General features: G+C 46.5%; 12 protein-coding genes across 18 annotated transcripts, besides 1 other annotated feature; 7 read left to right on the forward strand and 5 right to left on the reverse strand.

Moving 5' to 3' along the window:
* The first annotated feature begins 3 nt into the window (after positions 1-3).
* On the forward strand, positions 4-3,741 carry TSTA_011040 (alanyl-tRNA synthetase, putative). The gene is made up of 6 exons (XM_002483177.1): positions 4-249; positions 340-485; positions 537-563; positions 615-650; positions 739-3,147; positions 3,211-3,741. Exons 1-6 carry the CDS (start codon positions 33-35, stop codon positions 3,382-3,384), a joined length of 3,009 nt encoding a protein of 1,002 aa, XP_002483222.1. The 5' UTR covers positions 4-32; the 3' UTR covers positions 3,385-3,741.
* On the reverse strand, positions 3,209-4,384 carry TSTA_011050 (peptidyl-prolyl cis-trans isomerase, putative). The gene is made up of 4 exons (XM_002483178.1): positions 4,268-4,384; positions 4,010-4,155; positions 3,804-3,941; positions 3,209-3,741 (listed from the first exon to the last, which is right to left on the reverse strand). Exons 1-4 carry the CDS (start codon positions 4,329-4,331, stop codon positions 3,550-3,552), a joined length of 540 nt encoding a protein of 179 aa, XP_002483223.1. The 5' UTR covers positions 4,332-4,384; the 3' UTR covers positions 3,209-3,549.
* A 965-nt stretch (positions 4,385-5,349) lies between these two features.
* On the forward strand, positions 5,350-7,187 carry TSTA_011060 (RING finger domain protein, putative; the record flags this gene model as incomplete). Its single annotated transcript, XM_002483179.1, has 2 exons — positions 5,350-5,516; positions 5,591-7,187. 2 exons carry the CDS (start codon positions 5,350-5,352, stop codon positions 6,696-6,698), a joined length of 1,275 nt encoding a protein of 424 aa, XP_002483224.1. The 3' UTR covers positions 6,699-7,187.
* Positions 5,419-5,450: a microsatellite.
* A 15-nt stretch (positions 7,188-7,202) lies between the features above and the next one.
* On the reverse strand, positions 7,203-8,907 carry TSTA_011070 (uncharacterized protein). 2 transcript variants are annotated; one of them, XM_002483180.1, is made up of 4 exons: positions 8,404-8,907; positions 8,171-8,310; positions 7,958-8,107; positions 7,203-7,903 (listed from the first exon to the last, which is right to left on the reverse strand). In XM_002483180.1, exons 1-4 carry the CDS (start codon positions 8,741-8,743, stop codon positions 7,358-7,360), a joined length of 1,176 nt encoding a protein of 391 aa, XP_002483225.1. In that variant the 5' UTR covers positions 8,744-8,907; the 3' UTR covers positions 7,203-7,357. The 2 variants fall into 2 exon arrangements, with proteins under 2 accessions (XP_002483225.1, XP_002483226.1); XM_002483181.1 differs by having other exon boundaries at positions 8,171-8,907.
* Positions 8,908-9,101: 194 nt separating this feature from the next.
* Positions 9,102-10,883, forward strand: TSTA_011080 (uncharacterized protein; the record flags this gene model as incomplete). Its single annotated transcript, XM_002483182.1, has 4 exons — positions 9,102-9,220; positions 9,274-9,581; positions 9,644-9,788; positions 9,850-10,883. 4 exons carry the CDS (start codon positions 9,102-9,104, stop codon positions 10,532-10,534), a joined length of 1,257 nt encoding a protein of 418 aa, XP_002483227.1. The 3' UTR covers positions 10,535-10,883.
* A 110-nt stretch (positions 10,884-10,993) lies between these two features.
* On the forward strand, positions 10,994-12,152 carry TSTA_011090 (uncharacterized protein). Of its 2 annotated transcripts, XM_002483183.1 has the most exons (5): positions 10,994-11,123; positions 11,176-11,195; positions 11,259-11,651; positions 11,751-11,798; positions 11,889-12,152. In XM_002483183.1, exons 1-5 carry the CDS (start codon positions 11,045-11,047, stop codon positions 11,964-11,966), a joined length of 618 nt encoding a protein of 205 aa, XP_002483228.1. In that variant the 5' UTR covers positions 10,994-11,044; the 3' UTR covers positions 11,967-12,152. The 2 variants fall into 2 exon arrangements, with proteins under 2 accessions (XP_002483228.1, XP_002483229.1); XM_002483184.1 differs by having other exon boundaries at positions 11,751-12,152.
* TSTA_011100 (cell cycle regulatory protein Cks/Suc1, putative) lies at positions 11,684-12,926 on the reverse strand. Its single transcript, XM_002483185.1, has 4 exons — positions 12,663-12,926; positions 12,449-12,593; positions 12,330-12,388; positions 11,684-12,274 (listed from the first exon to the last, which is right to left on the reverse strand). The coding sequence occupies exons 1-4, from the start codon at positions 12,767-12,769 to the stop codon at positions 12,238-12,240; spliced, it is 348 nt and encodes a 115-aa protein (XP_002483230.1). The 5' UTR covers positions 12,770-12,926; the 3' UTR covers positions 11,684-12,237.
* A 488-nt stretch (positions 12,927-13,414) lies between these two features.
* Positions 13,415-15,964, forward strand: TSTA_011110 (polybromo-1, putative; the record flags this gene model as incomplete). Its single annotated transcript, XM_002483186.1, has 8 exons — positions 13,415-13,492; positions 13,635-13,726; positions 13,783-13,825; positions 13,881-13,940; positions 14,031-14,464; positions 14,530-14,791; positions 14,846-15,308; positions 15,371-15,964. The coding sequence occupies 8 exons, from the start codon at positions 13,415-13,417 to the stop codon at positions 15,796-15,798; spliced, it is 1,860 nt and encodes a 619-aa protein (XP_002483231.1). The 3' UTR covers positions 15,799-15,964.
* A 211-nt stretch (positions 15,965-16,175) lies between these two features.
* Positions 16,176-19,135, forward strand: TSTA_011120 (Hsp70 chaperone (HscA), putative). Of its 3 annotated transcripts, XM_002483188.1 has the most exons (8): positions 16,176-16,418; positions 16,526-16,576; positions 16,642-16,768; positions 16,836-17,001; positions 17,055-17,433; positions 17,494-18,035; positions 18,096-18,303; positions 18,365-19,135. In XM_002483188.1, exons 1-8 carry the CDS (start codon positions 16,376-16,378, stop codon positions 18,631-18,633), a joined length of 1,785 nt encoding a protein of 594 aa, XP_002483233.1. In that variant the 5' UTR covers positions 16,176-16,375; the 3' UTR covers positions 18,634-19,135. The 3 variants fall into 3 exon arrangements, with proteins under 3 accessions (XP_002483233.1, XP_002483232.1, XP_002483234.1); XM_002483187.1 differs by having other exon boundaries at positions 17,494-18,303; XM_002483189.1 differs by lacking the exons at positions 16,176-16,418; positions 16,526-16,576; positions 16,642-16,768; positions 16,836-17,001 and having other exon boundaries at positions 17,027-17,433; positions 17,494-18,303.
* A 47-nt stretch (positions 19,136-19,182) lies between these two features.
* Positions 19,183-21,093, reverse strand: TSTA_011130 (uncharacterized protein; the record flags this gene model as incomplete). The annotated part of the gene is made up of 3 exons (XM_002483190.1): positions 19,183-20,245; positions 20,299-20,927; positions 21,020-21,093. 3 exons carry the CDS (start codon positions 21,091-21,093, stop codon positions 19,251-19,253), a joined length of 1,698 nt encoding a protein of 565 aa, XP_002483235.1. The 3' UTR covers positions 19,183-19,250.
* A 441-nt stretch (positions 21,094-21,534) lies between these two features.
* Positions 21,535-23,406, forward strand: TSTA_011140 (ZIP family zinc transporter, putative). 2 transcript variants are annotated; one of them, XM_002483191.1, is made up of 4 exons: positions 21,535-21,901; positions 21,955-22,149; positions 22,213-22,596; positions 22,646-23,406. In XM_002483191.1, the coding sequence occupies exons 1-4, from the start codon at positions 21,871-21,873 to the stop codon at positions 23,338-23,340; spliced, it is 1,305 nt and encodes a 434-aa protein (XP_002483236.1). In that variant the 5' UTR covers positions 21,535-21,870; the 3' UTR covers positions 23,341-23,406. The 2 variants fall into 2 exon arrangements, with proteins under 2 accessions (XP_002483236.1, XP_002483237.1); XM_002483192.1 differs by having other exon boundaries at positions 22,649-23,406.
* A 103-nt stretch (positions 23,407-23,509) lies between these two features.
* On the reverse strand, positions 23,510-25,238 carry TSTA_011150 (acetyl-CoA acetyltransferase, putative). Of its 2 annotated transcripts, XM_002483193.1 has the most exons (5): positions 25,019-25,238; positions 24,880-24,929; positions 24,751-24,826; positions 24,198-24,687; positions 23,510-24,145 (listed from the first exon to the last, which is right to left on the reverse strand). In XM_002483193.1, the coding sequence occupies exons 1-5, from the start codon at positions 25,078-25,080 to the stop codon at positions 23,627-23,629; spliced, it is 1,197 nt and encodes a 398-aa protein (XP_002483238.1). In that variant the 5' UTR covers positions 25,081-25,238; the 3' UTR covers positions 23,510-23,626. The 2 variants fall into 2 exon arrangements, with proteins under 2 accessions (XP_002483238.1, XP_002483239.1); XM_002483194.1 differs by having other exon boundaries at positions 24,198-24,826.
* Positions 25,239-25,799: the final 561 nt, after the last annotated feature.

A 25,799-nucleotide genomic window follows, 5' to 3' on the forward strand; every position in this document is an offset into this window, starting at 1 on the left:
TTTCGATGCGGGTTTTGATGTTCTTGTGAGGGATGATGGGGTCGCCACGCAACAACTTATTCTTCCATGTTCTTCTGCCCAGAGCTCTCCGTTTCCCACATTTCTCCGCAACTGCTTCAAACCCTCGCTACTTTAGCCGTCACTTCGCAAAAAACATGGCTTCGTCGCAAGAGAAGAGCAGTCAATGGACTGCGGAGCGCGTCCGGAGCGAATTTATAGATTATTTCAAAGAGAGAGGACATACATTTGGTAAGTGACCACCCCTCGATGACCCCTCTCTGTGACTCAGGAAAAAAAAAAAGGTAACGACTTCTTGAACTAACCACCAAGCATGAACAGTCCCCTCCTCCTCCGTTGTCCCTCATGCGGATCCGACCCTTTTGTTCGCAAATGCGGGCATGAATCAGTACAAATCTATCTTCTTGGGAACAGTTGATCCTCAGTCAGACTTTGCGCATCTCAAGCGTGCAGTCAACTCACAGAAGGTAAAAGGCACACGTCCCAGATCTGTTAGGCATATGGCTAACCTCGTGAAGTGCATTCGAGCAGGTGGAAAGCATAATGTAAGACTCTTTTTTACAATTCTATATGGTTGCAGATACTCACAAGTATAGGATCTTGACGATGTCGGCAAAGACAATTACCACCATGTAAGTACTCAACCCCGCAATTTTTTGACTGGCTACAGATCAGTTGTATGACAACTAGGATCTCATATTGATTGTTGGATTGATCTAGACATTTTTTGAAATGCTTGGAAATTGGAGTTTTGGTGATTATTTCAAAAAAGAAGCAATTACCTATTCCTGGGAACTTCTTACCAAAGTATTTGGCCTCGACCCATCTAGACTGTATGTCACCTACTTCGAGGGAAACGAAAGCGGAGGTCTCGAACCGGACCTGGAGGCGAAAGAGATTTGGCGAAATGTTGGCGTTCCGGAGGATCATATTCTTCCAGGTAACATGAAAGATAACTTCTGGGAGATGGGTGATCAGGGTCCTTGTGGCCCTTGCAGTGAAATCCATTATGACCGAATTGGCGGTCGGAATGCTGCATCTCTTGTCAACCAAGATGACCCCAACGTGCTCGAAATATGGAACAACGTTTTTATTCAATATAACCGTGAGGCGGACCGCTCGCTGAGACCTCTACCCAACAAACATGTCGACACCGGTATGGGTTTTGAGCGATTAGTCTCCGTCCTCCAAGACAAATCGTCGAATTACGACACCGATGTTTTCATGCCATTGTTTCGTACGATACAAGAAATTACAGGTGCTCCCGAATATCAAGGACGGTTTGGAGCTGAGGATGCTGATGGGGTTGACACCGCTTATCGAGTGGTGGCTGACCACGTCAGGACACTGACTTTTGCCATCTCTGATGGCGCCTACCCAAATAATGAAGGTAGAGGGTATGTTATTCGTCGTGTACTTCGCCGAGGAGCTCGTTATGCGCGCAAGTACTTCAACGTGGAAATTGGTAGCTTCTTCTCTAAGATTGTCCCCACACTTGTTGAGCAGATGGGAGTCATGTTTCCGGAAATTAAGGAGAAGCAGGCCGAGGTTATGGAGGTTTTGAATGAAGAAGAGGTTTCATTCTCCAAGACGTTGGATCGTGGTGAGAAGCAGTTCGAAAACTACGCCCAGCAAGCCAAGTCGAAGGGCCTTAACAAGCTCCATGGCGCAGATGTCTGGAGACTCTATGATACTTTCGGCTTCCCGGTCGACTTGACTCAAATAATGGCAGAGGAGCGAGGTCTCAGCATCGATGAAGCCGAGTTCGAAGAGGCTCGATTGAAAGCTAAAGAAGCTAGTAAAGGTCAGAAGAAGGCTGCTGCAGAGACAGTGAAACTCGATGTCCACGATCTAGGCAAATTAGATAACATGAGCGACGTTCCGAAGACAGACGATTCTTCAAAATTCGATTCACCAAGAATAGAGTCTATTGTTAAGGCCATCTATTACAGCAAAAACTTCATTCAGAGTACCGCAGATGTACCGGAGGGAGAGCAAATCGGGGTTATCCTTGATCGAACCAATTTCTATGCCGAACAGGGTGGTCAAGAGAATGATACTGGTATCATTTCCATTGATGGAAAGGCAGAATTGGAAGTCGGCGATGTACAGTCCTACGGTGGCTATGTCCTTCATACCGGTTTCATCAAGTACGGATCTCTTGCCGTTGGGGATTCTGTTATGTGCGAATTTGACGACCGCCGTCGCCAGCCTATCAGGAATAACCATACTGGAACTCATATCTTGAACTTTGCATTGAGAGAGATCCTGGGAGACGGTATCAACCAAAAAGGTTCCCTTGTTGCGGCGGAAAAGTTGCGATTCGACTTCTCCCACAAGGCGGCCGTCTCTGACAAGGAGCTTGACCAGATCGAGAGAAAATCTACTGAATACATCCGACAAAATTGCGGGGTCTACTCGAAAGAAGTTCCCCTTGCCACTGCACGTGAAATCACTGGTGTTCGTGCCGTCTTCGGTGAGACATATCCAGACCCCGTCCGAGTTGTCTCAGTGGGCGTCGAAGTCGAAGAAATCCTCAAGGACGTCAAGGACCCACGGTGGAATGATATCAGCATTGAATTCTGTGGTGGCACCCATGTCTCGAGGTCTGGCGAGATCCGAGAGCTCGTTATTCTCGAGGAATCTGGCATAGCGAAGGGCATTCGAAGAATTATTGCAGTGACTGGTGATGAAGCGTTACAAGCACAGCTAACCGCGGTAGAGTTTGAGAAGCGCCTTGAAAAGCTTCGAACATTGGAACATGGTCCTGCAAAGGAGATGGAAATGAAGCAAGTTCAATTAGAATTGAATCAACTCGCAATCTCCGCTGTCCAGAAGGCCAAGTTCCGAGACTTGTTCGCACGCATCAACAAGCAAGTCTTGGATGATCAGAAAGCTCTACAGAAGGTCGAGCTGAAGAAAGCTCAGGATCTTATCAAAGCATACTTTGGTGCTGAGGAGAACAAGGATCGCACAACCTTCGTAACCAAGCTGCCAGCAACCTCCAATGCTAAAGTCGTCAGCGAGTCGATCAACTTTATCAAGTCTAAGATGGCCGATAAGACTGTATACTTTATTGCACCAGACCCTAGTGGGAACAAGGTCGCTCACGGTTGCCATGTAGCCAAGGTTAGTATCCGCGAGTTACATCCTTATGAATATTTATATTCTAACTGATCGATTTTTCCACAGGCTGCTAGCGAACTCGGCCTTTCACCGAGTGAATGGGCGAATGTCGTGTCGGGAGCTGTTGGTGGAAAGGCTGGTGGAAGAGCTCCTACCGCCATCGGCAACGGAACCAACGTTGACAAGGTTGACGAAGGTGTTGCTCTTGCCACTGAATATCTGCAGAAATTCAAATTGTAAAGGTTATGGCTTTGATAGATTCTAGTCTGATACCCGGGTTCTGAAATGCAATGGCGAAAAGCAAGAAGTGGTGGAAACAGAAATGAGTCTATGGATTAGGCTTGTTAGGTATCAATTCAACTAGTATACATCACAGTTTATATATAAGACTTTTTTTTCCTCTCTTCACATTTCTCCACACTGTACTATAGTGACATCCTGGTTTGGCTTGTCCCTCGTAGTGCGAGTGTTCTCAATCATGTGGACAACATCCATACCCTCCACAACCTGACCAAACACAACATGCTTGTTGTTGAGGAAAGGCGTCGGCACTGTGGTGATGAAGAACTGACAGCCATTCGTATTGGGTCCTGAGTTCTATTGGATGGATGTTTAGTCCACTTGCTCGAGTATATAGAATATTGACTAGCAGTACTTACTGCCATGCTCAAGAGTCCTTCTTTGTTATGCTTGAGAGTAAAATTTTCATCTGCAAACTTTTGACCTCCGTATATGGAAGCACTCCCTGTCCCATCGCCATTTACAAAGTCACCGCCTTGGATCATAAAGTCTTTGATCTAAGATCATCGGTCAGCGCCCGGAAGAAGTAACCTTGGAAATAATTAGACATTGGTGGGCAACATACCACACGGTGAAACTTGGAGCCTTTGTAGCCCTGAGGCCGGCCATGGCTATTTTTTGTTTCGCCAGTGCAAAACTGACGAAAGTTCTCGGCGGTGCGAGGCGTGACATCCGCAAAAAGCTCCATTTTGATTCGGCCCAATGGCTCTCCTACGAGCATTCAATCATTTCGGGGTACATGTTAGTCGGGGCTTTATGGACGAGAAGCAAGTCGAGGATCAGTAGGCACGTGAACCTCTTCCCTAATAAACAATAAACTCACCTCCCAGAGCTATATCGAAGAAGACTATAGGATTTGGTGGTTTCTGACTGCTTGATTCGGCCATGGTGTTGTTTGAATATTGTTGTTATTGTATCATCAATAAATTGTTATTGTGATAAAGAATAAGATCGGCCACTCCACAATCTCTTTGCCGCATGCCAAGCCGTGCCAGTCTTTCTTGTCTCGGACTAGTCAGGTAATGTATGTAATGTAATGTTCCTGACATCGTACGTTATCTATTATTCCTGGATGATCGCCACACACAGCATGTTCGTCCTATTGTTTATGGGGCAAGAGTATGAGGATGAATATCAAGAATGATACTTTTATTTTATTCTTCGAGCCCGATCTGTTTGTTATTCTAGCCATGATAGCGAGCTATTTGTATGGACAACCCTCGTCTTCGTTCTGCTACCCCCACACTGAAAGCTTGTGCCGATCTGGTAAGACTCGTCACAAATCAGCTGTTGCGTACATACCGATACGCCGTCTCGAGGCTTATCCGCTTCTCCACCTCGACTAGTTGAACCTCCCTCTTTCATCTCCTCTCTTCGTCAGCCATCTATCGCATCCAGACGAAACGAACATCAAATCCACGACTCTTCCCTTGTTCTATCGCTTGTTCTCCTCGAAAGACGGAATCCGCTCCCGATCCCGTCAGCTTAACGGACAGATAGGACAACTCGGCCTTGGTAACGGCCAACATACTCCATAGTTGGGGTCCAATTTCACGGCTGTGGCTGACTACATCCGAAACCATTCCAGTGGGAGGGATATCTGTTTGATTCCGTCTCGTTTGCGCGATTAGATGAACTCCAACTCCATGCTATGATATCCCAATGCGATGCTACGATACGTTATTAGCTCGCTGGCGTAGTAGTTAGGGTTGTCGCTGTACGAACTTGCCCTTGCGCGATCCCAGCCAACTCAACTATCGAGTCAGGACCCGACAGTATCCGGGCAACATTAACACAAAATATCTAGCGGCATCTTGAGCAGAGTCAGTGTCTATCACTTTCTGAAAACATTTTCCAGTACGATTTACGACCTCTAAATTTCCTTTTTACGCATCATCCAAGGAAATGTCTTCCACTACTTCGATCTCAACGACCTCTACTGCTCCCCCGACCAGCACTTCCACCAGTGGCGGTGGAGGAGGAGGAGGAGGAGGAGGAGGAGGAGGCCCAAGCAGTTCTCCATTACTCTTCTTTGTTGCTCTTGGTTTTGGCGTGGTCTTTACGAACTTATGGTCAGTACATGCACTGTGTTGGTGACTTTTGACCTTTGGAGCGTTAATATTTGAAAACTTTGATGCGAATTTAGGATTATTGTCGGCGTGAAATATTGCTTCAGATATAATCAACGAAATCGACAATTACGAAATGAAGAAACCGGGGAACCTATTGATTTGACGGCTGTGCCTCGACCGCACCGACGGAGAAGGGAGAAAAAATTGATGTCAATGGAGGATGTGAACGAGAGGTTCCCATTGATGAAATACAAAGCTTGGCGATCATCTCGCGCTGATAGGGGCCTTCCTAGCGAAGGAGGAATTGCTGCACCTACGAACAGACCCGAGACGCCAAAGGCTGGCGAGAGTGAACAAAATCACCCAGATAACTCATCCGTAACTGCGAAACACATTGAAGCCTATGCGCCAACAAAAGACCACGAGCGTACTGACTCGGTTGTGAGCGAACCGTCTAGTCCTGTGACCCAGCAACAAATAAGTGTGATCTCGGACTCGAAGGAAATTACGAGCACTGAAACTCAACCAAGAGCTGCTGATGCCGACGTTATTAGCGATGTACATCCACCAGATGAAGAGGACTTGCACGACGATCATGATGATCCCATTCAAGGAGCTGTTCCGGCGGAGTTGTTGCCCAGTCCTGGTGACTCTTGTGCAATCTGCCTTGATACTATTGAAGATGACGATGATGTTCGTGGTCTGACATGTGGTCACGCTTTCCACGCTTCGTGTCTCGATCCTTGGTTAACTAGCCGCCGAGCTTGTTGTCCTCTCTGTAAAGCCGATTACTATGTTCCTAAACCACGACCTGAGGGACAGGAAGCAGTCACGGAAAATGCTCGACCAGGAGGACGTCGAACAACAGGCCGGACCGCCGCTGCTTTGAGACCCCCGCAAGCAGCATTTATCATTAATCCATTCAGAACAAGGACGTATTTCTTCACGCGTTCAACAGTGGCAGTACCAGAAAATTCAGATCCAAGGTCTGCTCGGGGCTCGAGAAGTGAGATTCAACCCTCGTCGAACGTACCACCCAGTGAGCGAAATGGTGTAAGACGAACCGCCGCATGGGTACCGAGACTTAACTTTTGGCGTGCATCAAATCGTCAATCAAGTTCTCAAAATGCTGGGGTTCGCACACCCGGTCAGTTGGAGGCTGGTACAACTCCACAAGTGTAATACTACTAGGCTTTGTCCTTCTATCGGATATCAACAAACATTTCTGCCGGCCTTATCTCTTTTCCCTTCCTCTCGATCCTCAATCATACCCTTTACTCAATCCTAACGAATCTCCTATCCACCTATCTTAAGTGCAGGTTCATCATCTCCCTTTTCACTCAATGTCAGGTTGCATATGTACGTGATTACTTTTCTTCTATTGGTTTTGGCTTGGCGTTCAGTGTGGTATCGGTTGATGGTATCTTGATATCATCTTATTGCCAATCTGGTACGGGCAACGTATGTATACGTGGATTTTCTCTTCCTTTTCTTTTGTTCAGCAATGGTGTTTCTAGGACGATCTGCCTACGGGCTATTCTTTGTCATGACTGCAATCTTCGTTGGATAGTCAACAAGTACCCCCTTATCAAGCAATTGAATTTGCTAGTTGGCATCTGCAGCAAAAATGGATCTCGCATTAGTTCAAAAAATCCTTTATATCATGGTTATAAAAATCAAGTTGTAATCGAAAAAGAGTAGTATTTATACATTTCACTCATTAACTGGCGCAACCGCGAAATTTGAAATCAATGATATATCTCCCCAAACAGTAAGAACAAAGGACCATAATCAAAAACTTGAATCATCATCTTCCTTCCCACTCACAAAGATCTATCTATTCACCTCGAAACCCTCACCGAGCTAACACCCGCACTTATAACACTCGGTAACTCCTCCTGTCCAACACTGAACAACATACTAATTCCACCAGCAATAGCCAAGACAGCAAGAACACTCACCGTCCCAATAAGGAAAAACTGCGTGCTAATATCCACCTTTTGGCATGCAGGACCACCCCACTCCGAGTCACATTTACATGCGTAGCAGTCGTTATCCTTGACTCCACCGGATTTGAGGTAGCAGACGCCGTGGCCGGAGCAGGTGTTTGTGGAACTGGTGCAGGAATCGTTTGTGCTGTGGCAGACTGGCATTAGTGTTGAGGGGAAGTCGGCTGCTGATGACAGTCCAGGGTTTTGGCTCCTGCGGGACTGGACGCGGTAAGACTCGGGTCTGGAAGTTGAGTATATGCTTTTCCTTGTGTTTAATTTGCGAGTGGGTGAGCTTTGTTGCTGTGGGACGAGGAGGATTGTTCGTTCGTGGCTGTCGAAAAGCGATGAAAGTGAGGCTAAGAATCGGGCTGCCATGGCGGCATCATCAAGGTGCTCCTAAATATGTTTGTTAGAGCTGGTCGAGTAAAACTGAATCTTAGCGGAACATACCTTGAATCGCAGTCTGAGTATCTCCTTGCTACCGGCGGCATCGGACCAAGCTTCGAGTGACGACAAAGGTAACTTTTCGAGTAACTGGGCGATTGTCTTCTGAGGGGAGCCAACGAAGGTTGGATGCTGATATAGACAAGTTTGAAGCCCCTAATAAGATGGTCAACCAATAAGTTCACTCCAGGAAGCTCTGCCTTGGGTGCCGTTACGTACCTGAAAATCATCGTACGACTTGGTTTTGTATTCACAGTATTTCCATGCTGACATGGAATCCATGAAGATGCTGTCAACGAAATCTGTTGGAATTCGAGGCAGATTCATAGCGACATTTGGCGTTTGGAGAGTAAGATCAGCTGTTTCAATGTCCTTTATCAGCTTCCCTGCGTCCGTTGTGTAAAATAGCATTACACCATAGCAGCATAGCTAGCATCAGATAACTAACTTACTACTATCTTTCACAATCCCTTCCACCACCACGAGCAGCTTCTGTTGTTCACTAACAGGCGCATCCTGGAACAGGTTGTATTGATTCCCTCCATATTTGTTCAGGAGCTGTAGAACAGGTTTCGCAAGGACCAGGTTGTTATTAGGTGTGATGATCTGGGTGGACAGCATCCGTTGCTGCAACAATAATCTCGCAACGTCTTCAGGGACCGCATCTCGGGTGAAAGGAGTGGTCGACTCTTGATTTGCATCGAGTAAAAGTATAGCTCCAGCTCTTGAACTGGACGCAGCAGTGGCTACTGCGGCCAGACAGGGAAGAAGAAGCTTCAGTGTATGCCACATGTTGACTCTATACAGCGGGTGTCGAAATGGTGTATAAGCCAGTCGATGGCTTATTTAGGCCGTATATTGTAATCCAGAACAAGTGGAATCATAAAGTACGGGAGGGTCGCTTCGAATGTATCCCCTTCGCTGGTGTCGCATAAGATATCGTTCTTGTTGAGGGTGGAGAGTTATGTCGTAGTTAACCAGTAGCTATCGCCGTTGGACGATAACTTGGCGCGGTCTCCCGCCTTTAATCACGTGCTGACAAAATCAAAGAAACAACATTTGGCCTTCCATCAATTAGGAGTCAACTTTGACCTGACATTTAGAATATCGCCATGTCCACATATTCATCTATTCGAATACATATCCGGCAATGATCTGGTTGCGCTATCTCCCTCGCAATCCTCGATACCTCCGCCAGTGTCGGGCATTCACCACCGGGTCCACCAGGATAGTAAGTGTTCCCGTGAGAATTAGGAGGCCATGGTTCAGGTTAGTATGAAATAGTGGAATCGTCAAGTGTCATGAGACTAATTGCGCTCTAGACGATTTGCTACTAGTGTCCTCGCTTACGGTGTCGCATTCCATGTCTGGACTACTCTGGTATATTTGCAATTGGATGGAAGTACTGTGAGCGAATCCGCCTCTAGCGGTTCTCCCAGAGCATTGAGTGAAGGTAGGATTATTGAGGGGAATGGAAAGATTCTTGATGATGACGAGGTTGAGGATGCCTCATTCATACCTCTGAGTTGGCCTCGTCTTCGTCCTGGTGAACTTTACAAGGGAAGCGATCCAGAATGGAAGACTTTCCAAGAATATGCTCGCGACAAGCAAAAGATGGATACCTTGAGAAGTGAGGATTGGAACCGAGATCTCTGAACAAGGACTAGAAACTGATCGTTTACCTTTTTCTAGAGGAGTTGCAAACGCTGGTGCTTGCCAAGTTATCAACGCAACGGGAATTCGTACATCTTCTTGGAGGAAAGCCATTGAGAGTTTCGGATAGTTGGCTGATGGTTCACTGTCCGTACCGTGCTCCGCCGCAATATGAAACCCTCGGGTAAGAATCCTGCCATTTTGCATTGTAGTTATGGTCTCTAACCACCCGCGCAATGTTATAGTCTAGCAATCGTGGATAATGAGGCGACCTTGATATCAAAGCCCATTCCTCGCGAGCAAGGTCAGTTGCTCACAGCAGCACTTTTCCCTTCCGCTGTAGCCTCTGCAGTGCTTGCGGCTGGTAAGGTTCTATGGAAACGAAAAGTGCAACGATTCAAAAACTATCTCGGAGCAGATGAGGAGCGCTCTACAAAAGAGGCCATCATGAAAATAAAGAATATGGATATTCAATCAGACATGAGCCCATCGACGAACGTCAGTTTACAGAATTTTGCAGACTGGGAAAAGTCACTTTCTTCGGGTGCTGCTGAAGAGATCAACCGATCGGCCGCGTCAGGGATGTCGGATACGACTAGATCTCAGCCTCAGCCCGATACTTCTCGCACGCCCAAAATACTCTCTTTGATGCAGAGCCTCTCTTCCCAGTACAAAGGTTCTGATTTCTATGTCGCCTACCTTGCTTTCAATCTCCATTTCAAGAGAAATAGAGCGCTACAACGCAAGGTACCCCCGCGCGGTGTTTTCTATTTAAGTGGACCAATAGGTATCAAGGGCGGCAAGGGAGAATGCAGAGTCGAGGTTCGCGGTGAATATGATCCCGCCGAAAAGAAATGGTGCTCCTTGATGGTTGATCTCAAGGATCTTCGGCCATATAATCAGTCACCACTCGGATATCATCGTGAATGATACATTGATGTTTTCTCTTTGACGACTACAAGGACTATTAGTTCTCGAGGCGGACTTGAGATACATAAGTCATATGCACATATACACCTCCAGATGGGAACAGGACATAGCGCCTCGGGCGAAGGTCACATCACCATAACCCGAAAAGTTATCTACACCCGGCTGACATACTACCAAGTCGACATTCAAGGCAGTTCAGGCACATTGCATCAGAGCCGTGTCGGCTCAACCGTCCATTGCACGAAATACCCTTTCATATGTCGTCACATTGCTGCATCTTTGGTGTTTCCCGTGTTAGCGAATTTTATCCATACTGGCTTTGAAGCAAATAGAATATTGATTTTTCCAGAAAAGTAAGTTTCGGAGACGGCGGGTAGATCTGATCTAGCCTCAGCACGTGTAAATGACGTTGATGACGGAATGCATATAAATAAATCGTATTCCCCTCCTTGCCCCTCCAGCGACATTCAGAAAATTAAACAATCACCATCTGAAGCTTCATACCACACGATGTCTCTCCCACCAAAATTCAAGGGCCAGAAATTGGCCGCTGCAAATATAGACAACACCCCGCATACCATTGAGCTGTGTAAGTGATAACACAATCGAGCCATCAATGATATACTTATAGTGTGTTATAGATCTCGACTACGTTTGCCCGGTATTAAATGCGTACCTCTTATCTATTCAAGAATGGCCGACCAACTAAATAACGGACAAATAGTTCTCTGCGAAGCTCTTCAACACATTCTACACCTCCGTGAAACCAATCATCGCAAAAAGATACAGCTCCAATGTACAAGTAATCTTCAAGCAGCAAATCCAGCCATGGCACCCATCATCCACCCTCGTCCACGAAGCTGGTGCTGCAGTCCTTAAAATTGCGCCTGAGAAATTTTGGGAATTCAGTCAGGCCCTTTTCAATAGCCAGAAGGAGTACTTTGACGAGAAAGTTGTCAATGAGACTAGGAACGAAACATACAAACGTCTTGCGGCGTTGGCAGCTACTGTCGGGGTGGACGAGAAGAAAGTTTTTGATCTGCTTATAATCAAGGAAGCTGATGAAGCTGCGAATAAGGGAAATGGGGTGACGAATGATATGAAATTGATGGTCAAGGCAAGTACTTTTCTTCTGGTGTTTTCGTTGTTCACAAATTCTTGATAATTCATATTACCGCATTAAATAAGTAGGGTATCCTATTAACATGTTTCCCAGGCAAATCGCGTTATAGGCGTGCATGTCACTCCTACTGTCTTTTTCGACGTGAGTACTCCATGATCCCAATGTCCGCGTGCGACGCCCAATGGACGTCGCAGATGAGAAAATGATACTAACCCGGCATCATCCGCGCAGGGTATCGAAGAGAGAAGCATCAGCAGCAGTTTCACTGCCGACCAGTGGGATGAGTGGCTTCGCAATAATGTCGTTTGAAGACTAATACAGAGTCACTTCCTGCCAAAATTGTAAAAGCAGGTCGGGTGGTTCTGAGGAAAGAAAACAACAGGCTAGATGCAAAATAGCAAATCATTTCCACGTCTCGGCAAAGAAGAAAAAGAAAGCAAAGGCATCCATTGTAACCCCGAGTATTATCTCAAATAAATTTCATTAATTAATTCGTGAACAATTATCATGTTGGTAAGTCCTTCGTCACCGAGGAGAGGGGATTGGGACACGGCGCGAATGAGGTCGAAGGTTGCTTTGTTTATTGCGCAGCAGGAGGTTGGTAGTTGATAGGTCGCCTGGAATTGATCAGTCTTGCCAGATAGACACGAATTCGCTCGGTCACAGCCTTACTTGAATAGGAGGATGTGTGGTTCTGGTTCATGAACTTCGTAATGCTCCCAACCCAAGCTCTATCAAATCGTTACTACCTTGCACAAAAGCGCAAACAACAATCTTTCTAATGGACATACCTGAGTTATGCCAAGGCCACGCCATTCTTCCTCCCAGAGTAGCTTCAAAGTACCTTTGGAAGTATCGAAATATTCTTGAGGGATCTTTTTAAGCATGTTCTTGGGCAGTTGCACGTGTCGATACTCGTATTCATTGTCGGAATACCTTAAAATGATGGATTAGCACCAAGCAAACACCCAAATCCCCGCAGAGCACGAGACAAAACATTCCTACCTGGCGGAGTAATGGATCGCGTCGATGAATTCTTCCAGTCTCTCCCGCTCCGTCTCGAGCAATGGGCGGGGCTTCTTGTTGCGTCTGGAAATGTCGATGTCGGCCATTCTTGTGGTTTTTAATCCCAAGCTTTTTCTTCTTCTTATCTTCAGGGAATGAGCGACAATGAGATGAAAATGGAATAGCAGAAAAAGACAGGAGATATTCAAAGCAGTATGAAGTTGAAAGGAGAGTGAGGGGGAATAATTCTGGCGGGACTGGACTGAAGATTGAAAGAATACTAAATAGTTTCCCCAATTTGTGTTTATTGTTTCATGTTTACCATTTGTTTACAGTAATATAAGCAAATAGCCCATATTAGCAGGGCACACTCGGCGGAAAATGACGTATTTTTACGTATTGTCGTACCGGTAACAATACCGAAACCGACACTTTCCGCTCGCGTGCCTGGCAGCCTTGGTGCCTTGGTGCCTTGACCTTCTATCTCGTCCAGAACTCCGCGCGCGTTCCCTCCAAAGAACATCCAATTCGAGAGCCATCGTCTCGCCACAACATCCTTTGCGCTGACAGACCCGTCATTAATTTCATTCTATTGACAACATAAGTCGGGTCGCAATTCAGCACTCCTTTTGGATATCCGATCCTTTTTGCCCTGAATTCGTTCGATTCATTGGCGCAAAGCCCGTGTGTGACGTGACATAACGTTGCTACGATTTCTTTGATGAGAGCTCATGCTTATTCCGTAGCCCAGGATGAGCATGAGGCGCAAGTTCACTTCCACTGGCCCAGAGCCTACGGCTTTGCCCGAGTCTAAACGGCGCAAAGTGTCTGTGAGTTTTCCCTAGGAGTGTATTAAGAGTCGCGTATGGTCCTGCTGCCGAGCGGTATCTGCAGATTAATTACAAGAGCTTATTACCACTAGCTGGTTTCCTCAACTGATTCAGAAGCTGACGGTCCATTTCTACAATATAGGATGACAAGGCCGACGAGATCGAAACCCCACAAAAGACTACAAAAGTCGGACTGAAGCTTATAGACGATATCAAAAATGCGACAGACAAGAGGTACTAGTTATTTTCGCAAGTCATTTTTTGGTGAAGGTCTTCTGACACTTTCCAAGCGGACGTATTATCGCGAATAACTTCTTTGAGCTTCCGGACAAGGTAAGGATGCATACCTCATCGCACAAGCTGGGAGTATAGCTGACGTTGGTCATAGAAGAAATATCCGGATTATTACAAAGTGATCGGTCTTCCGATATCTTTGAACCAAGTGATAGTAAGTCACCAAAGTACATCCATGGTCGTAATGAAGCGCGTAAGACGCGATCATCAGATCATCCCATAACTAACTACATCCTGAAAACAGGAGAAATTAAACAAGTACCGATATGCGAATCTCACCGAGCTTGAGAGTGACCTCAAGCGACTGGTTAGCAATGCGAAAAAGTACAACGAGAAAGGTACTATGCTTTTTGCTGATGCAGAGCGTATTCGAAAGATCGTTACAGGCACCATGCCGAAAATCAATCCGGCATATAATGACCCTAATTACACACCCTTCCCGACGCCTATACCCGACCAAAATCAGACGACAGAAACACCCGAAAACGATGCTGAAGAAGACGGTGACAATCAAGAACAAAACGTGGAAGGAGATGTCGATGCCGATGCAGAAGATGCTCAGCCTTCTGACCAAGCGTTGGACCAAGGCGAGGAAGAGGAGCTGAGTTTTGAAGGCGACACGATACAGCTTGCTCAAGATAAGATTATATCAGAAATGATCCACTTGAGAGACGACCGGTACGTTTTCTCGTATATGCAGATGTAATAGTCCTGTCCTGGACATACGTACTGACTTTCAACAGAGGAAGGGAAGTAGGTGCCCCTTTTCTGTACAAGCCTGACAAGAACTTGTACAAGGAATATTACGAAATCATACAACATCCAGTCTCTTTGCGCAGCTTATTGAAGCAAGTCCGAGGCATTGAAGGAAGAAAACCACACAGTAAGAAGACGGCGTTTCCAACTTGGCAACTATTTGCAGATGAAATGGAATACGTGTGGGGAAATGCTCGAGAATTCAATGAAGAAGATAGTGAGATCGTTGACCTCGTCAATATCCTGGAGGTACGTGGTTCGTCTGATTGTCCAAACGTACACTAAGCTAACCGGGTGTTACAGGCTCATTTTAAGCGTCGTCTTGCTGAAGCAAAAAGTGTTGTACCGGACGATCCCATAGATGAGACGCGTATTAAACTCAAATTGGGAACCAGTAAAACTCCCGAACCACGACTGACACTGAAATTCGTTGGCCAAAAGTCTTCATCTGTCGACGATAAGACGTCGGCAAAAGCATCTATGGACCGTGATTCTGTGCAAAGACAGGATTCAGTTGCACATCGCGATACTCCAGACTCTTCACGATTGGGCGCCCTTGCACAAGGCAGTCCAATGCCCGGCAAATTAATATCCCCCTCTCCATCTCGGACTCTGATGCCACCAACAGCAGGAGTAGGGGGCTACATGAATCCATCGATAGGTGGTTTTCAGCAGACGACTACGGGCTGGCCACCTGGGCCGGTTGTGCCGCAGCAACGTCCAAGCTACACTCCTGTGCAATCGTTATTTCGAAAGCCCAATGAAGGTAAGTTCTCCTTCAATCATTCAACCATTTTCTCTTAATAGTTACTTATTCCCATTTCGCAGACGTGTCAGACGCATTGATCAAGAATTTGACCATAAAATCCCACCCAAGCTTGGGCCCTCATCCCAAGTTCTGTCTGAGTATTCCCGCGTCACCAGTGGTGCGACAGCAGTCAGCAGTAGTCAGTATTCCTACGTCTCAAAGCTTCTTGTCACTATCTCTCAGCATACTTCCGAACACAGCGCAAAGGCGAACGAAACTGGTCGCCCTCTTTGGACCTCAAAGAGCGCCTCTTGCTCCTCTGCCTCAATCAACTCCGTCCGAACTGGGCTACGATATCAGACTACCTCCTGGATTGACGAAACTTGACTTCCAAATGGTCTCGCTGCGAACAAGGGGACATGAAGCGGTAAATGGAAATAGCCATGGCAATGGGCCTGACAAGAAGAGTTTTGAGCGTCTTACTGTATTTTTCAGAGTGGTACGATAAGCTGAATTACCAACTGGTTACCGATTTGAGCTGCTTCACGACCAGTGATTAGCTTAATGTATGATAGACGAACCTTGCGATTGCTGGTCTGCTTTTCGATTTTATTGATAGCGAATGTACAATAGCAATTCTGAAGTATTCAGCCATGCCACTGATAGTATTGTTGATATTCGAGATGTAATTTATTTCAACGACGGATCACAAAGATACCGCTATAGTCTGGAAATAGACTAGCTGTATTGATTCCATCTTTCGGCTTATCTCATTGGTTCTCGGCTGAACATGTGCAACCAACTCGGGTAAACTGTGGGGCCCTCGGGACCCAAAGAAAATAAAAAAAAAAATTCATTCAAAAAACCAAAAAACCAAAAGGCGGTAGGGCAATTTTCCACTTTTCGCTCCTTCTTAAAAGACGAGAGAGCCTTCTGCCCCCTCCCCGCCAAAAATTTTAGTCTTGCACATATAACTGTCAAAAGCAACATCACCTTCTTGTGTGTCTGTGTGTTTGTTGCATAAAAGTACTCTTTCTTTTATTCTCTCTCTCTCTTTATCCTTTTGATCGTTTTTCCTTTTCATCATGTCTGACGAGGTCTACGAGGGTGCCATTGGCATTGACTTGGGTGAGTTTGCTCTTTTTCTTGTGTGGCTGGGATCAGTTGCTGCAAAACTCCACGATGAAGAAGAAGATGCCATTGTTGAAAAAACCATTCTTACTGACTCATCCTAGGTACTACCTACTCTTGCGTTGCCAACTATGAGGGCTCCAATGTTGAAATCAGTACGCTCTTCTCCCCCGATTCCGGTCGTCCTCAAAGACGTAAAATTCTGATTGAACTTTTATAGTTGCCAACGAGCAGGGAAGCTTCACCACTCCTTCCTTCGTCTCTTTCACCGACAAGGAGCGTCTTATCGGTGAGGCTGCCAAGAATCAGGCTGCCATGAACCCCCAGAACACCATTTTTGATATCAAGTATGTGAAATTTGTCGTCTCATTGACGAGTGGATAGTCGTGAAACATGAGACTAATGTATTTGTAGGCGTCTCATTGGTCGACGATTCGAAGACCCCGTCGTCAAGAAGGATATCGAGTCATGGCCCTTCAAGGTCGTTGACCAGGGCGGTAACCCCGTCGTCGAGGTCGAGTATTTGAACGAGACCAAGACCTTCTCTCCTCAAGAGATTTCCTCCATGGTTCTCACCAAGGTAAACCGATCTGACTATTCACAGAAAGGATATAGATGGCTGATTCCCAATAGATGAAGGAAGTTGCTGAGACCAAGCTCGGCAAGAAGGTCTCCAAGGCTGTCATCACCGTCCCCGCTTACTTCAACGACAACCAGCGTCAGGCCACCAAGGATGCCGGTGCCATTGCTGGTTTGAACGTTCTCCGTATCATCAACGAGCCCACTGCTGCCGCTATTGCCTACGGTTTGGGTTCCGGAAAGTCTGACAAGGAGCGTAATGTCCTTATCTACGATCTCGGTGGTGGTACCTTTGATGTTTCCCTCTTGAACATCCAGGGTGGCGTCTTCACTGTCAAGGCTACCGCTGGTGATACTCACCTTGGTGGTCAGGACTTTGACACCAACTTGTTGGAGCACTTCAAGAAGGAATTCCAAAGAAAGACGAAGAAAGGTGAGATTGAATCCCTCCTTGTACCCTTATAAGTTTCGACTTGATGCTAATATTTACTAGATCTCTCTGGTGACCCTCGTGCTCTCCGTCGTCTCCGTACCGCTTGTGAGCGTGCTAAGCGTACTCTCTCCAACGCTACCCAGACCACTGTCGAAATTGACTCTCTCTTCGATGGTGAGGACTTCAATGCTCAGATCACTCGTGCTCGATTCGAGGACCTCAACGCCAAGGCTTTCTCTGGCACTCTGGATCCCGTTCAACAGGTCTTGAAGGACTCTGGCATTGACAAGAAGGCCGTCGACGAGATTGTCCTTGTCGGTGGATCCACCCGTATTCCCCGTATCCAGAAGCTTCTTAGTGACTTCTTCGACGGAAAGAAGCTTGAGAAGAGCATTAACCCCGATGAGGCCGTTGCCTACGGTGCTGCTGTCCAGGCCGGTATCCTCAGTGGAAAGGCTACCTCCGAGGAGACCTCTGACCTCCTTCTTCTCGACGTTGTTCCTCTCTCTCTCGGTGTCGCCATGGAGGGTAACATCTTCGCTCCCGTTGTTCCTCGCGGTCAAACCGTCCCCACCATCAAGAAGCGCACTTTCACCACTGTTGTTGACAACCAGCAGACTGTGCAATTCCCTGTCTACCAGGGTGAGCGTACCAACTGCGAGGACAACACCTCTCTTGGTGAATTCACTCTTGCTCCTATCCCTCCCATGAGGGCTGGTGAGGCTGCTTTGGAGGTCGTCTTCGAGGTCGACGTCAACGGTATCCTCAAGGTTACTGCTACCGAGAAGTCCTCTGGCCGTTCTGCCAACATCACCATCTCCAACGCTGTTGGCAAGCTTTCCAGCACTGAGATCGAACAGATGATTAGCGGTAAGTATCCATACGATTATCAATGCTGTTCAGAATAATTCTTCTAACACATTTTCTCTAGATGCCGCCAAGTTCAAGTCCAGCGACGAGGAATTCAGCAAGAAGTTTGAGGCCCGCCAACAGCTCGAATCCTACATCTCCCGTGTTGAGGAAATCATCTCCGACCCCACCATGTCCCTCAAGCTCAAGCGCGGCAACAAGGAGAAGATTGAGTCTGCTTTGAGCGACGCCATGGGCCAGCTCGAGATTGACGACTCCACCCCTGATGACTTGAAGAAGAAGGAGTTGGCTCTCAAGCGTCTCATCACCAAGGCTATGGCCACCCGCTAAATTCATCCTTCCTCTCATACCGAACCTCATCCCTTTTTCTCTCCCTCCGAGCCTCAATAACCTACCCACTCACCCTATTTCACGGCTAATCGTTTTGAAACACCGTTTTTCCCATGTCCGAGAGTTTGAGGTCATTTCTTTGAAACATTTTGCGGGAATCCTGAAAAGGAAAAATTAAAAGTGCGGAATGATAATGAAACTTTTTTCCTATGTTTATTTTTCTTTTTCATCCAAAAGGATTAAAATTGATGACTATATCCAACGATCCGAGAGAGAAAGGAGGGAAAGAAGAGAAAAAAACGTCATGTACGAGTCAAAATTAATGATTTCTACATTATTTTCTCCCTTTGCTTCTTTTTCTTCTTTCTATGCAACATAAAACGGGGTTTCTCTACTTCTAGATTGTTTTGGCGATGAGGAATGTTCTCCTTTTTTATATCTCGTGTGATTCGAATATCTCCTGTTCTTTTCTTGTTATGACCTTCGATAGAATCAAATCTTTGTTCATTCAGTTCTATTCTTGAGTAGATTCTAGTACGTAGTCTCAATACCGGTCTAAGAATCTATTAGGTTAAATGTAACTAGTGATCGTAATATACATGTCCTCCTTATTCATATCATGTACCTTGCTGTTTGCTCTTCAATTTGGTCCACCCACTTGCCCCACTAGGTCTACTATTAGTACTCTCTGAAGTTGTAGTGATAGTTGGAGAAGTATGCATGGGTTTGGTACTAGCATTATCATCTGCTGCATCTGTCGAGGGGACTTGAGTCCTCATCGTCAATGAGGTCTTACGATCAGCGTCTTGAGAAGGATTTGCAACATCTGACTCTCGACCTTCTTCCGCCTGATCGTCCCATTCCTTTTCCTCCAACAACTCCCATTCAGCATTAGCGATTTCACCCAACAAGGCTGATTTCAGTTTATCCGCTATCTTGGCTGGTGTGGGTAGTTTCCAGGTCTTCATGAACTCGACGCCATCGGAGGCACCGAGGAAAGAGTGAGATGTTCCATGGGAATAATGTCCCAGCATGGGGAACGATTTTGTTCTTTGGATAATAGTCTTTGGCTGTTGCGAATTCGTGTTATTCTTTGGACGAACAGAGACGATATCCCGATTGGATATCGCTCTCATGGTGGTGGTACTAGCGGTAGTGGTGGCGTTTTGGGCCGTTGTTGGTGATACTAGGAGTTGCCACATGTTTTTGCCGACGTTGCAGATGTCTTCCCAGGAATCGGATCCGATGTTCAGTCCCTGAGTGCGGCAGAGCCAGGATACGTTCCAGGCCAGGAGGGAAACACCTTCTATGAAGTGGGCGTATGTGGCAGGCTCTTCTTTGACGAGTTTTGGGAGAGTTTTCCCAACTGACAAAGGTCGAGCTCGGTGTTTGCGAGTATCACGTGATTTGAGTTGTCCGTACGGATGGTAGATTTCTCCCATATCTTGCGCCGAAGAGTATGATGCTGCTGGTGTAAATATTGTCGGTGTTGCGTGATTACGGTGAGGTAAGACGATTTCTGCAGGTAGTCGAAGGGAAAGGTAATGAGAGACAAGTACGAGTAAATGAGATATATTGGATAAAGCAGTGGATAATTGCGATGGCGAGGTACCTGGTATATACACATCAGAGGGAGACTGAAAACCGAGGGATCGGACGACATACCGTTCAAGTGTCTCAAATGAATAATCTGAACACCTCCAATATAGTACTTCTCACTCTTTCTCCCACCTTCTCTTCTGCTAACATCCTGTCGAAGGCCGTACAAATACGCAGCTTCACGGCATAGGAATATCCTCGACTCAGCAGTCTTGTTATGCAACGAATGCCAAAGATGTTCTGTCCTCTTGATCCCATTCTGAATATTCGCCAAGGGAGCAGCTCGTCGTTCTTCGAGCTGAAAGTTTGCAGACTCTGCATCTGACCGGCGTTGTTTCAGCTGGGATTTCATCTGACGAGCTTGAACTTTCCGTTTCTCGATCTCAGCTCTTAGGGTTTCTGCACATTGTCGCATCGTTCGGGTTCGGTCAGATGACCGAGCCTGTTCTGTTTGGGCTGCCTGAACATCCCATTTCGGATTCCCTTTGCGACCTTGAGGGGTATTATTATCCGCACTCGGTTCTATTTCTTGCTGTTGATGTTGCTGTCGTCGTTGTACGTCTGCCTCTCCAGCGACCGCCGCCTCTATTTCTTTCCCTATCGATTCCTTCTCGAGCAGGACCCGAGCATTCTCATATCTGAGCATGTACAATTGGCTCCGGGCACAGGTAGGACAGTAGAAAGGCGTTCGGTTGCTGGCAGAACAGGTACATATGCTGCAACTCATTTCAAACGGTGTTGAAAGGGTCTGCTAGGAAGATATACGCCTGCTGTTCTTCCATGATACGTAGATGCGAGCGATGTGTTGCGCTTGCTGACGACAGGGGAGGTGCGATCGAGGAGAGTTAAGGAAGCCCTCATGGCTTTGAAGAGAGTCGATATAGGAGGAGGCCGTTTTAAGCCATAGGAATCGTCAGTTGAGCAGATCACTGTATGAAAGTAAGCGGGAAGTTCACAAGTGGAAGCTTACATGACGGCATAAGCGATAAGTTGATAACAATAGACGCTTGTCTAGAGTGGGTTAGCTTAGTATCTTACTAGCGGTTTTTAACAAATACCGATATCGAATATAAATCACGTGCATCTGTGTATGGTTTCTATATCTTTTTTTTTATATGGACATTCTCATTGATATCAATGTTTCGAGCAATAAAAGTAACCTCTTAAAAATTATATGTTGCATGGAAAGTCGAAATATGCACATAATGCTCGCTGTCAGACGATTTATGTATCAGAAGAGACATATCACGTGGGCTGGATGCGACATCTTGCGGGTTGCCGGATAAGACCTCGAACTAGACTAAGGATTATTAGATTGATCTGATAAAATTGCCAAGTAGACCAATCAGTCGTCCGACCCTTCCCTGAATGATTGTCTCTTGGGATATATAATTTATTCTGAGCCATCATTCAGTTCAAATTGACATCGTCTGAGTGCGACAAATACATCGCATACATACTCTTATTCCGAGCCCTCCAATGCGATTAGGAGGTCTGTTATATTTGCGTTCTTCAACTACCTAGATCCGAGGCATTTGAAATTGTTGGGTTCTTGTGACGAGGATTGGGGGTAGGACTTTTTTTTTTCTTTTTGCAAAGAAAAATGCGAGACTGCTAGCCGGGTCTGATTTCTTCACAATGTTTGAAGGTGGCATACAAGCGCGAGCCAGTAAGCACTTCATTCAGCGCCATTGAGAGACCTCTCCTGATCATTCTATACAGACGGGGATAGCTTTTCATCCTTACTTCAAGATATTCCGATTCAAGCTCTAAAATCCGAGCTCGCCCGCCGTATTGATTCAAGAGCGCCAGGTGGACAAGCAGACGGGTCGACATGTGGCTCCGATAAAGCAGGATACTACAACACGCCCGCTCATGTTTTTGCTTTATTTCTCATCCTTATTCTTAGCACATTAGGTGAGTCAATAATCATCAGAGGAAATGCCTGCAGATGTAACTGACTAACATCGTCACGCACAGCATGCTCATTCCCAATTCTAGCGCGTCGATTTCCTGGATTACCCATCCCACGACACTTCCTCTTCTTCTCTAGACATTTCGGCACAGGTGTCCTTATAGCGACGGCATTCGTTCATCTTCTCCCTACAGCATTCAATTCACTGTTGAATTCATGCCTTCCCCCTTTCTGGACGAGCGGATACCCCGCAATGGCTGGGTTTATAGCAATGCTATCGGTGTTTTTGGTTGTCACGGTTGAAATGTTCTTTGCCAGTCAGGGCGCGGCCCATGTTCATGGGAAAGATTACGATGAACTTATTGGAGGCGTTAGCGCGAAGGAAGGCCGGAAGGAGCATAAACAAATAGGGCGTGAAGAATATATCCAATTGTCAAATCAGGATCAAGGTGAGTGGGCTCCAAATCTCTGAATGAGCCATATGTCTGACAATATTAGCAGCAGGAGAAAGCCTAATTCAATCTCCGACAAACTCCACGGGCCAAAGCGCCGCCTCCGCAAGTAATAACGAGGACCTTGATATGGAAGAGCTAGGATCCTATGTGGATGACGAAACAACTCCCAACCAACGACCCAACCCCCGTACCAAACATGCTCGCCAAGGAAGCACGTCCATCACCCAACTGCAAAACCCGCAAAGACAACTTCTTCAATGTCTTCTTCTCGAAGCCGGTATTCTCTTCCACAGTATCTTCATCGGTATGGCCCTCAGCGTGGCCACGGGGACATCATTCATCGTGCTCCTTGTAGCCATCTCATTCCATCAAACATTTGAGGGCTTCGCACTGGGGTCCCGAATCGCTTCCTTGATACCAAGTCTCTTCCCACCTTCCTCCTTCAAACCATGGCTCATGGCCTGCGCATACGGCACAACGACACCAATTGGGCAAGCCATCGGTCTTGTTCTGCATAACATGTACGACCCCCGCAGTGCCACGGGGCTTATAATGGTTGGATTCACGAATGCTATTAGTAGCGGTCTACTCCTCTTCGCTGGATTAGTGGAGTTACTCGCAGAGGACTTTTTGAGTGAAGAGAGTTACGAGACGCTCAGTGGTTGGCGGAGAGTGGAAGCTTGTCTTGCTGTTTTGGGCGGGGCGATGCTTATGTCGATTGTTGGGGCTTTTGCTTAGAGCTGTGAGCGTTTGAACTAGTCATGTATTATAGTTAAAGAGAATGGTTAGATCGTTTTGTTCATCATTTACTCGTGGATACGGAGTATATGGTCCTATATACAATTCCCCCTGATTGCTGATCTAGATCCTTAGAAAAGAGTTAGAAATTTCAAGACGTGGAGGATTACACCTGTCATCACACAAGCTGTATTGATATCTTCGTAAAATCTAATTACAGTTGGAAAATAAAGGAATTCCATAACCTTTTTTAGTTCGTTAAATGTTCAATCCCTCCTTTGATTCATTACAAGAGAGACTCTAACACAAGAGCACTAGCACCGCCACCACCATTGCAGATGCCAGCACATCCAAGCTTACCACCCTTAGCCTTGAGAACACCCAATAGTGTCACAAGGATACGAGCACCACTGGCACCGAGAGGGTGACCGATAGCAACAGCACCACCGTGAATGTTCACTTTATCTTCTGACAAGCCGAGTAACTTCATGTTTGCGAGCGCAACAACACTGAAAGCTTCATTGATCTCGAAGGCGTCGATCTGGTCTTGAGTGACACCGGCCTTCTTGAGGGCCTTGGGGATGGCAAGAGCGGGAGATGTGGTGAATTTGCTGGGCTGTTGGGCAGCGTCGGCGAAGCCGAGGATTTTAGCGATGGGCTTAAGGTTGAGTTCTTTCAATTTGGCTTCGGAGACGAGGACAACGGCGGCAGCACCATCGTTGAGGGGGGAGGAGTTGGGAGCGGTGACGGTTCCGGATCCGGGGATGAAGGCAGGCTTGATTGCTCGGAGTTTGTCTGGGTTGAGCTGTACGAGAATGAGTTTCTGTAGCATTCTTTTGAAGAAACGAATGACTTACGTTCTTAGGTTCCTCGTCCTGAGAGACGGTAACGCCAGGCTTACCCCTGAAGCCGGGCAATTCAATAGGAACAATCTCAGCATTGAGCGCGCCACTCTTCTGAGCTTCCTGAGCCTTCTGGTAGGTGCGGATGGCATATTCATCCTGTTGCTCACGGTTGAAGCCGTGATCCTGGGCACACTCCTCGGCAGAAAGACCCATAAGTTCCTGCTTGTATGCGTCGGTGAGACCGTCCTTCATGATTCCGTCGACCAAGTTCTGGTGGCCGTATTTGGCACCATTTCGCAGAGTGGGGAGGTAATGAGGGACGTTAGACATGGACTCCATGCCACCAGCGACAACGATATCGGCACCACCGGTCTGGATGTGTTGGACTCCAAGCATAACCGCCTTCAAGCCCGAGGCGCAAACTTTGTTCACGGTTGTGCATACTGTGGATTCGAGGAGACCGGCACCGAGGGCTGCTTGTCTGGCGGGGTTCTGTCCAACACTATCAATCGAGGTCGTTAGTACTGCCAAGTTCTTCAACCAGAAGAATGCGCGGGAAACCTACTTGGCAGATAGAACGTTTCCAAAAAAGACTTCCTCGACATCAGCGGCCTTTACTCCTTCAACTCTGTCCAAAGCTCCTGTATTGTTTATCAGTATCTTGTTCGAGGTTTGCTGGGGCGGGGTCACCCACCTTTGATAGCATGGGAGCCGAGTTGAGTGGCAGACAAGGAAGACAAAGAGCTGCAAGAAAGGAACAGGACAATGAGCACATACTCTGCAATATACATCTGACTTTTGAAGATTATTCAAGAGAGAATTGAGTTACTTACCCGAGAAATGAGCCCACAGGGGTACGGGCAGATGAGACGATATAGACAGGAGGAAGCGACATGGCGGCGAATGTGATAAAAGCGGGGTGAAATTTAGAGAAACGCGAGAGAAAGAAGCTCCAGGTCAAGGACGCAATTAAAATTAATATAGAAGATAGATTGAGCAAGCGACCTCAATTCTCGAGATCAGCTCTAAACAAGAGATTCTGAAGTGGAGTGTAGAGAGAGTGACCGTTGAAAGGAGAGTCGGATTTTATATTTCTTTACTCAGAAAGTCGGGAAGGAATCAACAGGCAATATCGGCAGTTCCTGATACGGTTAATACGTAACATTACCTGACGCCGTGTAATCAAAATACACTATAAATTGTGCGAAACGCTTAAAAAAGAATTAAAGGACCGTATAAATACGGTATTCTTGAGGTCGATCTCTCAGCTGATTGGTCTGTTGTCGGAGGTCGGTGAACAAGGTAATTCGGGGATGGGCATTTTACTAGTGCAAAAAGGGGAGGGAAGTATACAATATACAGTGTAGAATGCAGTATCATATCACTAATCGCACAAGAACATTCCCAAGAGGTCTATAGCCTCATTAATGGTCCTAGACTCCCAGGCAACACATTATTTGAGGTCAATGTCAGTTCCTTTTGGCCGAGAGAACAAAGCAAATTGTATGCATCTGTTATGTATTCGTAATTACTATAGTATATGTATCAGGTAATACCATGACACAGTAAATTACCGACCGCTTACCGCATTGGGTCTCGTAGCTAAGAATATTA

Source organism: Talaromyces stipitatus, genomic scaffold (genome assembly GCF_000003125.1).
Source record: "Talaromyces stipitatus ATCC 10500 scf_1105507295549 genomic scaffold, whole genome shotgun sequence".
Classification (NCBI taxonomy): Eukaryota; Fungi; Ascomycota; class Eurotiomycetes; order Eurotiales; family Trichocomaceae; genus Talaromyces; species Talaromyces stipitatus.

What these genes read in the sequence shown, in the direction of transcription:
- TSTA_011040 (XM_002483177.1), top strand. Translation starts at nt 33, where the DNA reads ATGATGGGGTCGCCACGCAACAACTTATTCTTCCATGTTCTTCTGCCC. An exon ending in GCAAAGACAATTACCACCAT is followed by an intron (nt 651 to 738) that starts GTAAGTACTCAA and finishes GGATTGATCTAG; the next exon opens with ACATTTTTTGAAATGCTTGG. An exon ending in ACGGTTGCCATGTAGCCAAG is followed by an intron (nt 3,148 to 3,210) that starts GTTAGTATCCGC and finishes ATTTTTCCACAG; the next exon opens with GCTGCTAGCGAACTCGGCCT.
- TSTA_011050 (XM_002483178.1), bottom strand. Translation starts at nt 4,331, where the DNA reads ATGGCCGAATCAAGCAGTCAGAAACCACCAAATCCTATAGTCTTCTTC. An exon ending in CTTCGATATAGCTCTGGGAG is followed by an intron (nt 4,156 to 4,267) that starts GTGAGTTTATTG and finishes GAATGCTCGTAG; the next exon opens with GAGAGCCATTGGGCCGAATC. An exon ending in AAGGACTCTTGAGCATGGCA is followed by an intron (nt 3,742 to 3,803) that starts GTAAGTACTGCT and finishes TCCATCCAATAG; the next exon opens with AACTCAGGACCCAATACGAA.
- TSTA_011070 (XM_002483180.1), bottom strand. Translation starts at nt 8,743, where the DNA reads ATGTGGCATACACTGAAGCTTCTTCTTCCCTGTCTGGCCGCAGTAGCC. An exon ending in AGGGATTGTGAAAGATAGTA is followed by an intron (nt 8,311 to 8,403) that starts GTAAGTTAGTTA and finishes ACATTGAAACAG; the next exon opens with CTGATCTTACTCTCCAAACG. An exon ending in AGTCGTACGATGATTTTCAG is followed by an intron (nt 8,108 to 8,170) that starts GTACGTAACGGC and finishes CCATCTTATTAG; the next exon opens with GGGCTTCAAACTTGTCTATA.
- TSTA_011090 (XM_002483183.1), top strand. Translation starts at nt 11,045, where the DNA reads ATGTCTCTCCCACCAAAATTCAAGGGCCAGAAATTGGCCGCTGCAAAT. An exon ending in CCCGCATACCATTGAGCTGT is followed by an intron (nt 11,124 to 11,175) that starts GTAAGTGATAAC and finishes AGTGTGTTATAG; the next exon opens with ATCTCGACTACGTTTGCCCG. An exon ending in CTCCTACTGTCTTTTTCGAC is followed by an intron (nt 11,799 to 11,888) that starts GTGAGTACTCCA and finishes TCATCCGCGCAG; the next exon opens with GGTATCGAAGAGAGAAGCAT.
- TSTA_011100 (XM_002483185.1), bottom strand. Translation starts at nt 12,769, where the DNA reads ATGGCCGACATCGACATTTCCAGACGCAACAAGAAGCCCCGCCCATTG. An exon ending in GCGATCCATTACTCCGCCAG is followed by an intron (nt 12,594 to 12,662) that starts GTAGGAATGTTT and finishes CATCATTTTAAG; the next exon opens with GTATTCCGACAATGAATACG. An exon ending in CCACACATCCTCCTATTCAA is followed by an intron (nt 12,275 to 12,329) that starts GTAAGGCTGTGA and finishes GATCAATTCCAG; the next exon opens with GCGACCTATCAACTACCAAC.
- TSTA_011120 (XM_002483187.1), top strand. Translation starts at nt 16,376, where the DNA reads ATGTCTGACGAGGTCTACGAGGGTGCCATTGGCATTGACTTGG. An exon ending in AACACCATTTTTGATATCAA is followed by an intron (nt 16,769 to 16,835) that starts GTATGTGAAATT and finishes ATGTATTTGTAG; the next exon opens with GCGTCTCATTGGTCGACGAT. An exon ending in GATCGAACAGATGATTAGCG is followed by an intron (nt 18,304 to 18,364) that starts GTAAGTATCCAT and finishes CATTTTCTCTAG; the next exon opens with ATGCCGCCAAGTTCAAGTCC.
- TSTA_011140 (XM_002483191.1), top strand. Translation starts at nt 21,871, where the DNA reads ATGTTTGAAGGTGGCATACAAGCGCGAGCCA. An exon ending in TGGCATACAAGCGCGAGCCA is followed by an intron (nt 21,902 to 21,954) that starts GTAAGCACTTCA and finishes CATTCTATACAG; the next exon opens with ACGGGGATAGCTTTTCATCC. An exon ending in ATTGTCAAATCAGGATCAAG is followed by an intron (nt 22,597 to 22,645) that starts GTGAGTGGGCTC and finishes TGACAATATTAG; the next exon opens with CAGCAGGAGAAAGCCTAATT.
- TSTA_011150 (XM_002483193.1), bottom strand. Translation starts at nt 25,080, where the DNA reads ATGTCGCTTCCTCCTGTCTATATCGTCTCATCTGCCCGTACCCCTGTG. An exon ending in CCTGTGGGCTCATTTCTCGG is followed by an intron (nt 24,930 to 25,018) that starts GTAAGTAACTCA and finishes CCTTTCTTGCAG; the next exon opens with CTCTTTGTCTTCCTTGTCTG. An exon ending in AGGACGAGGAACCTAAGAAC is followed by an intron (nt 24,146 to 24,197) that starts GTAAGTCATTCG and finishes ATTCTCGTACAG; the next exon opens with CTCAACCCAGACAAACTCCG.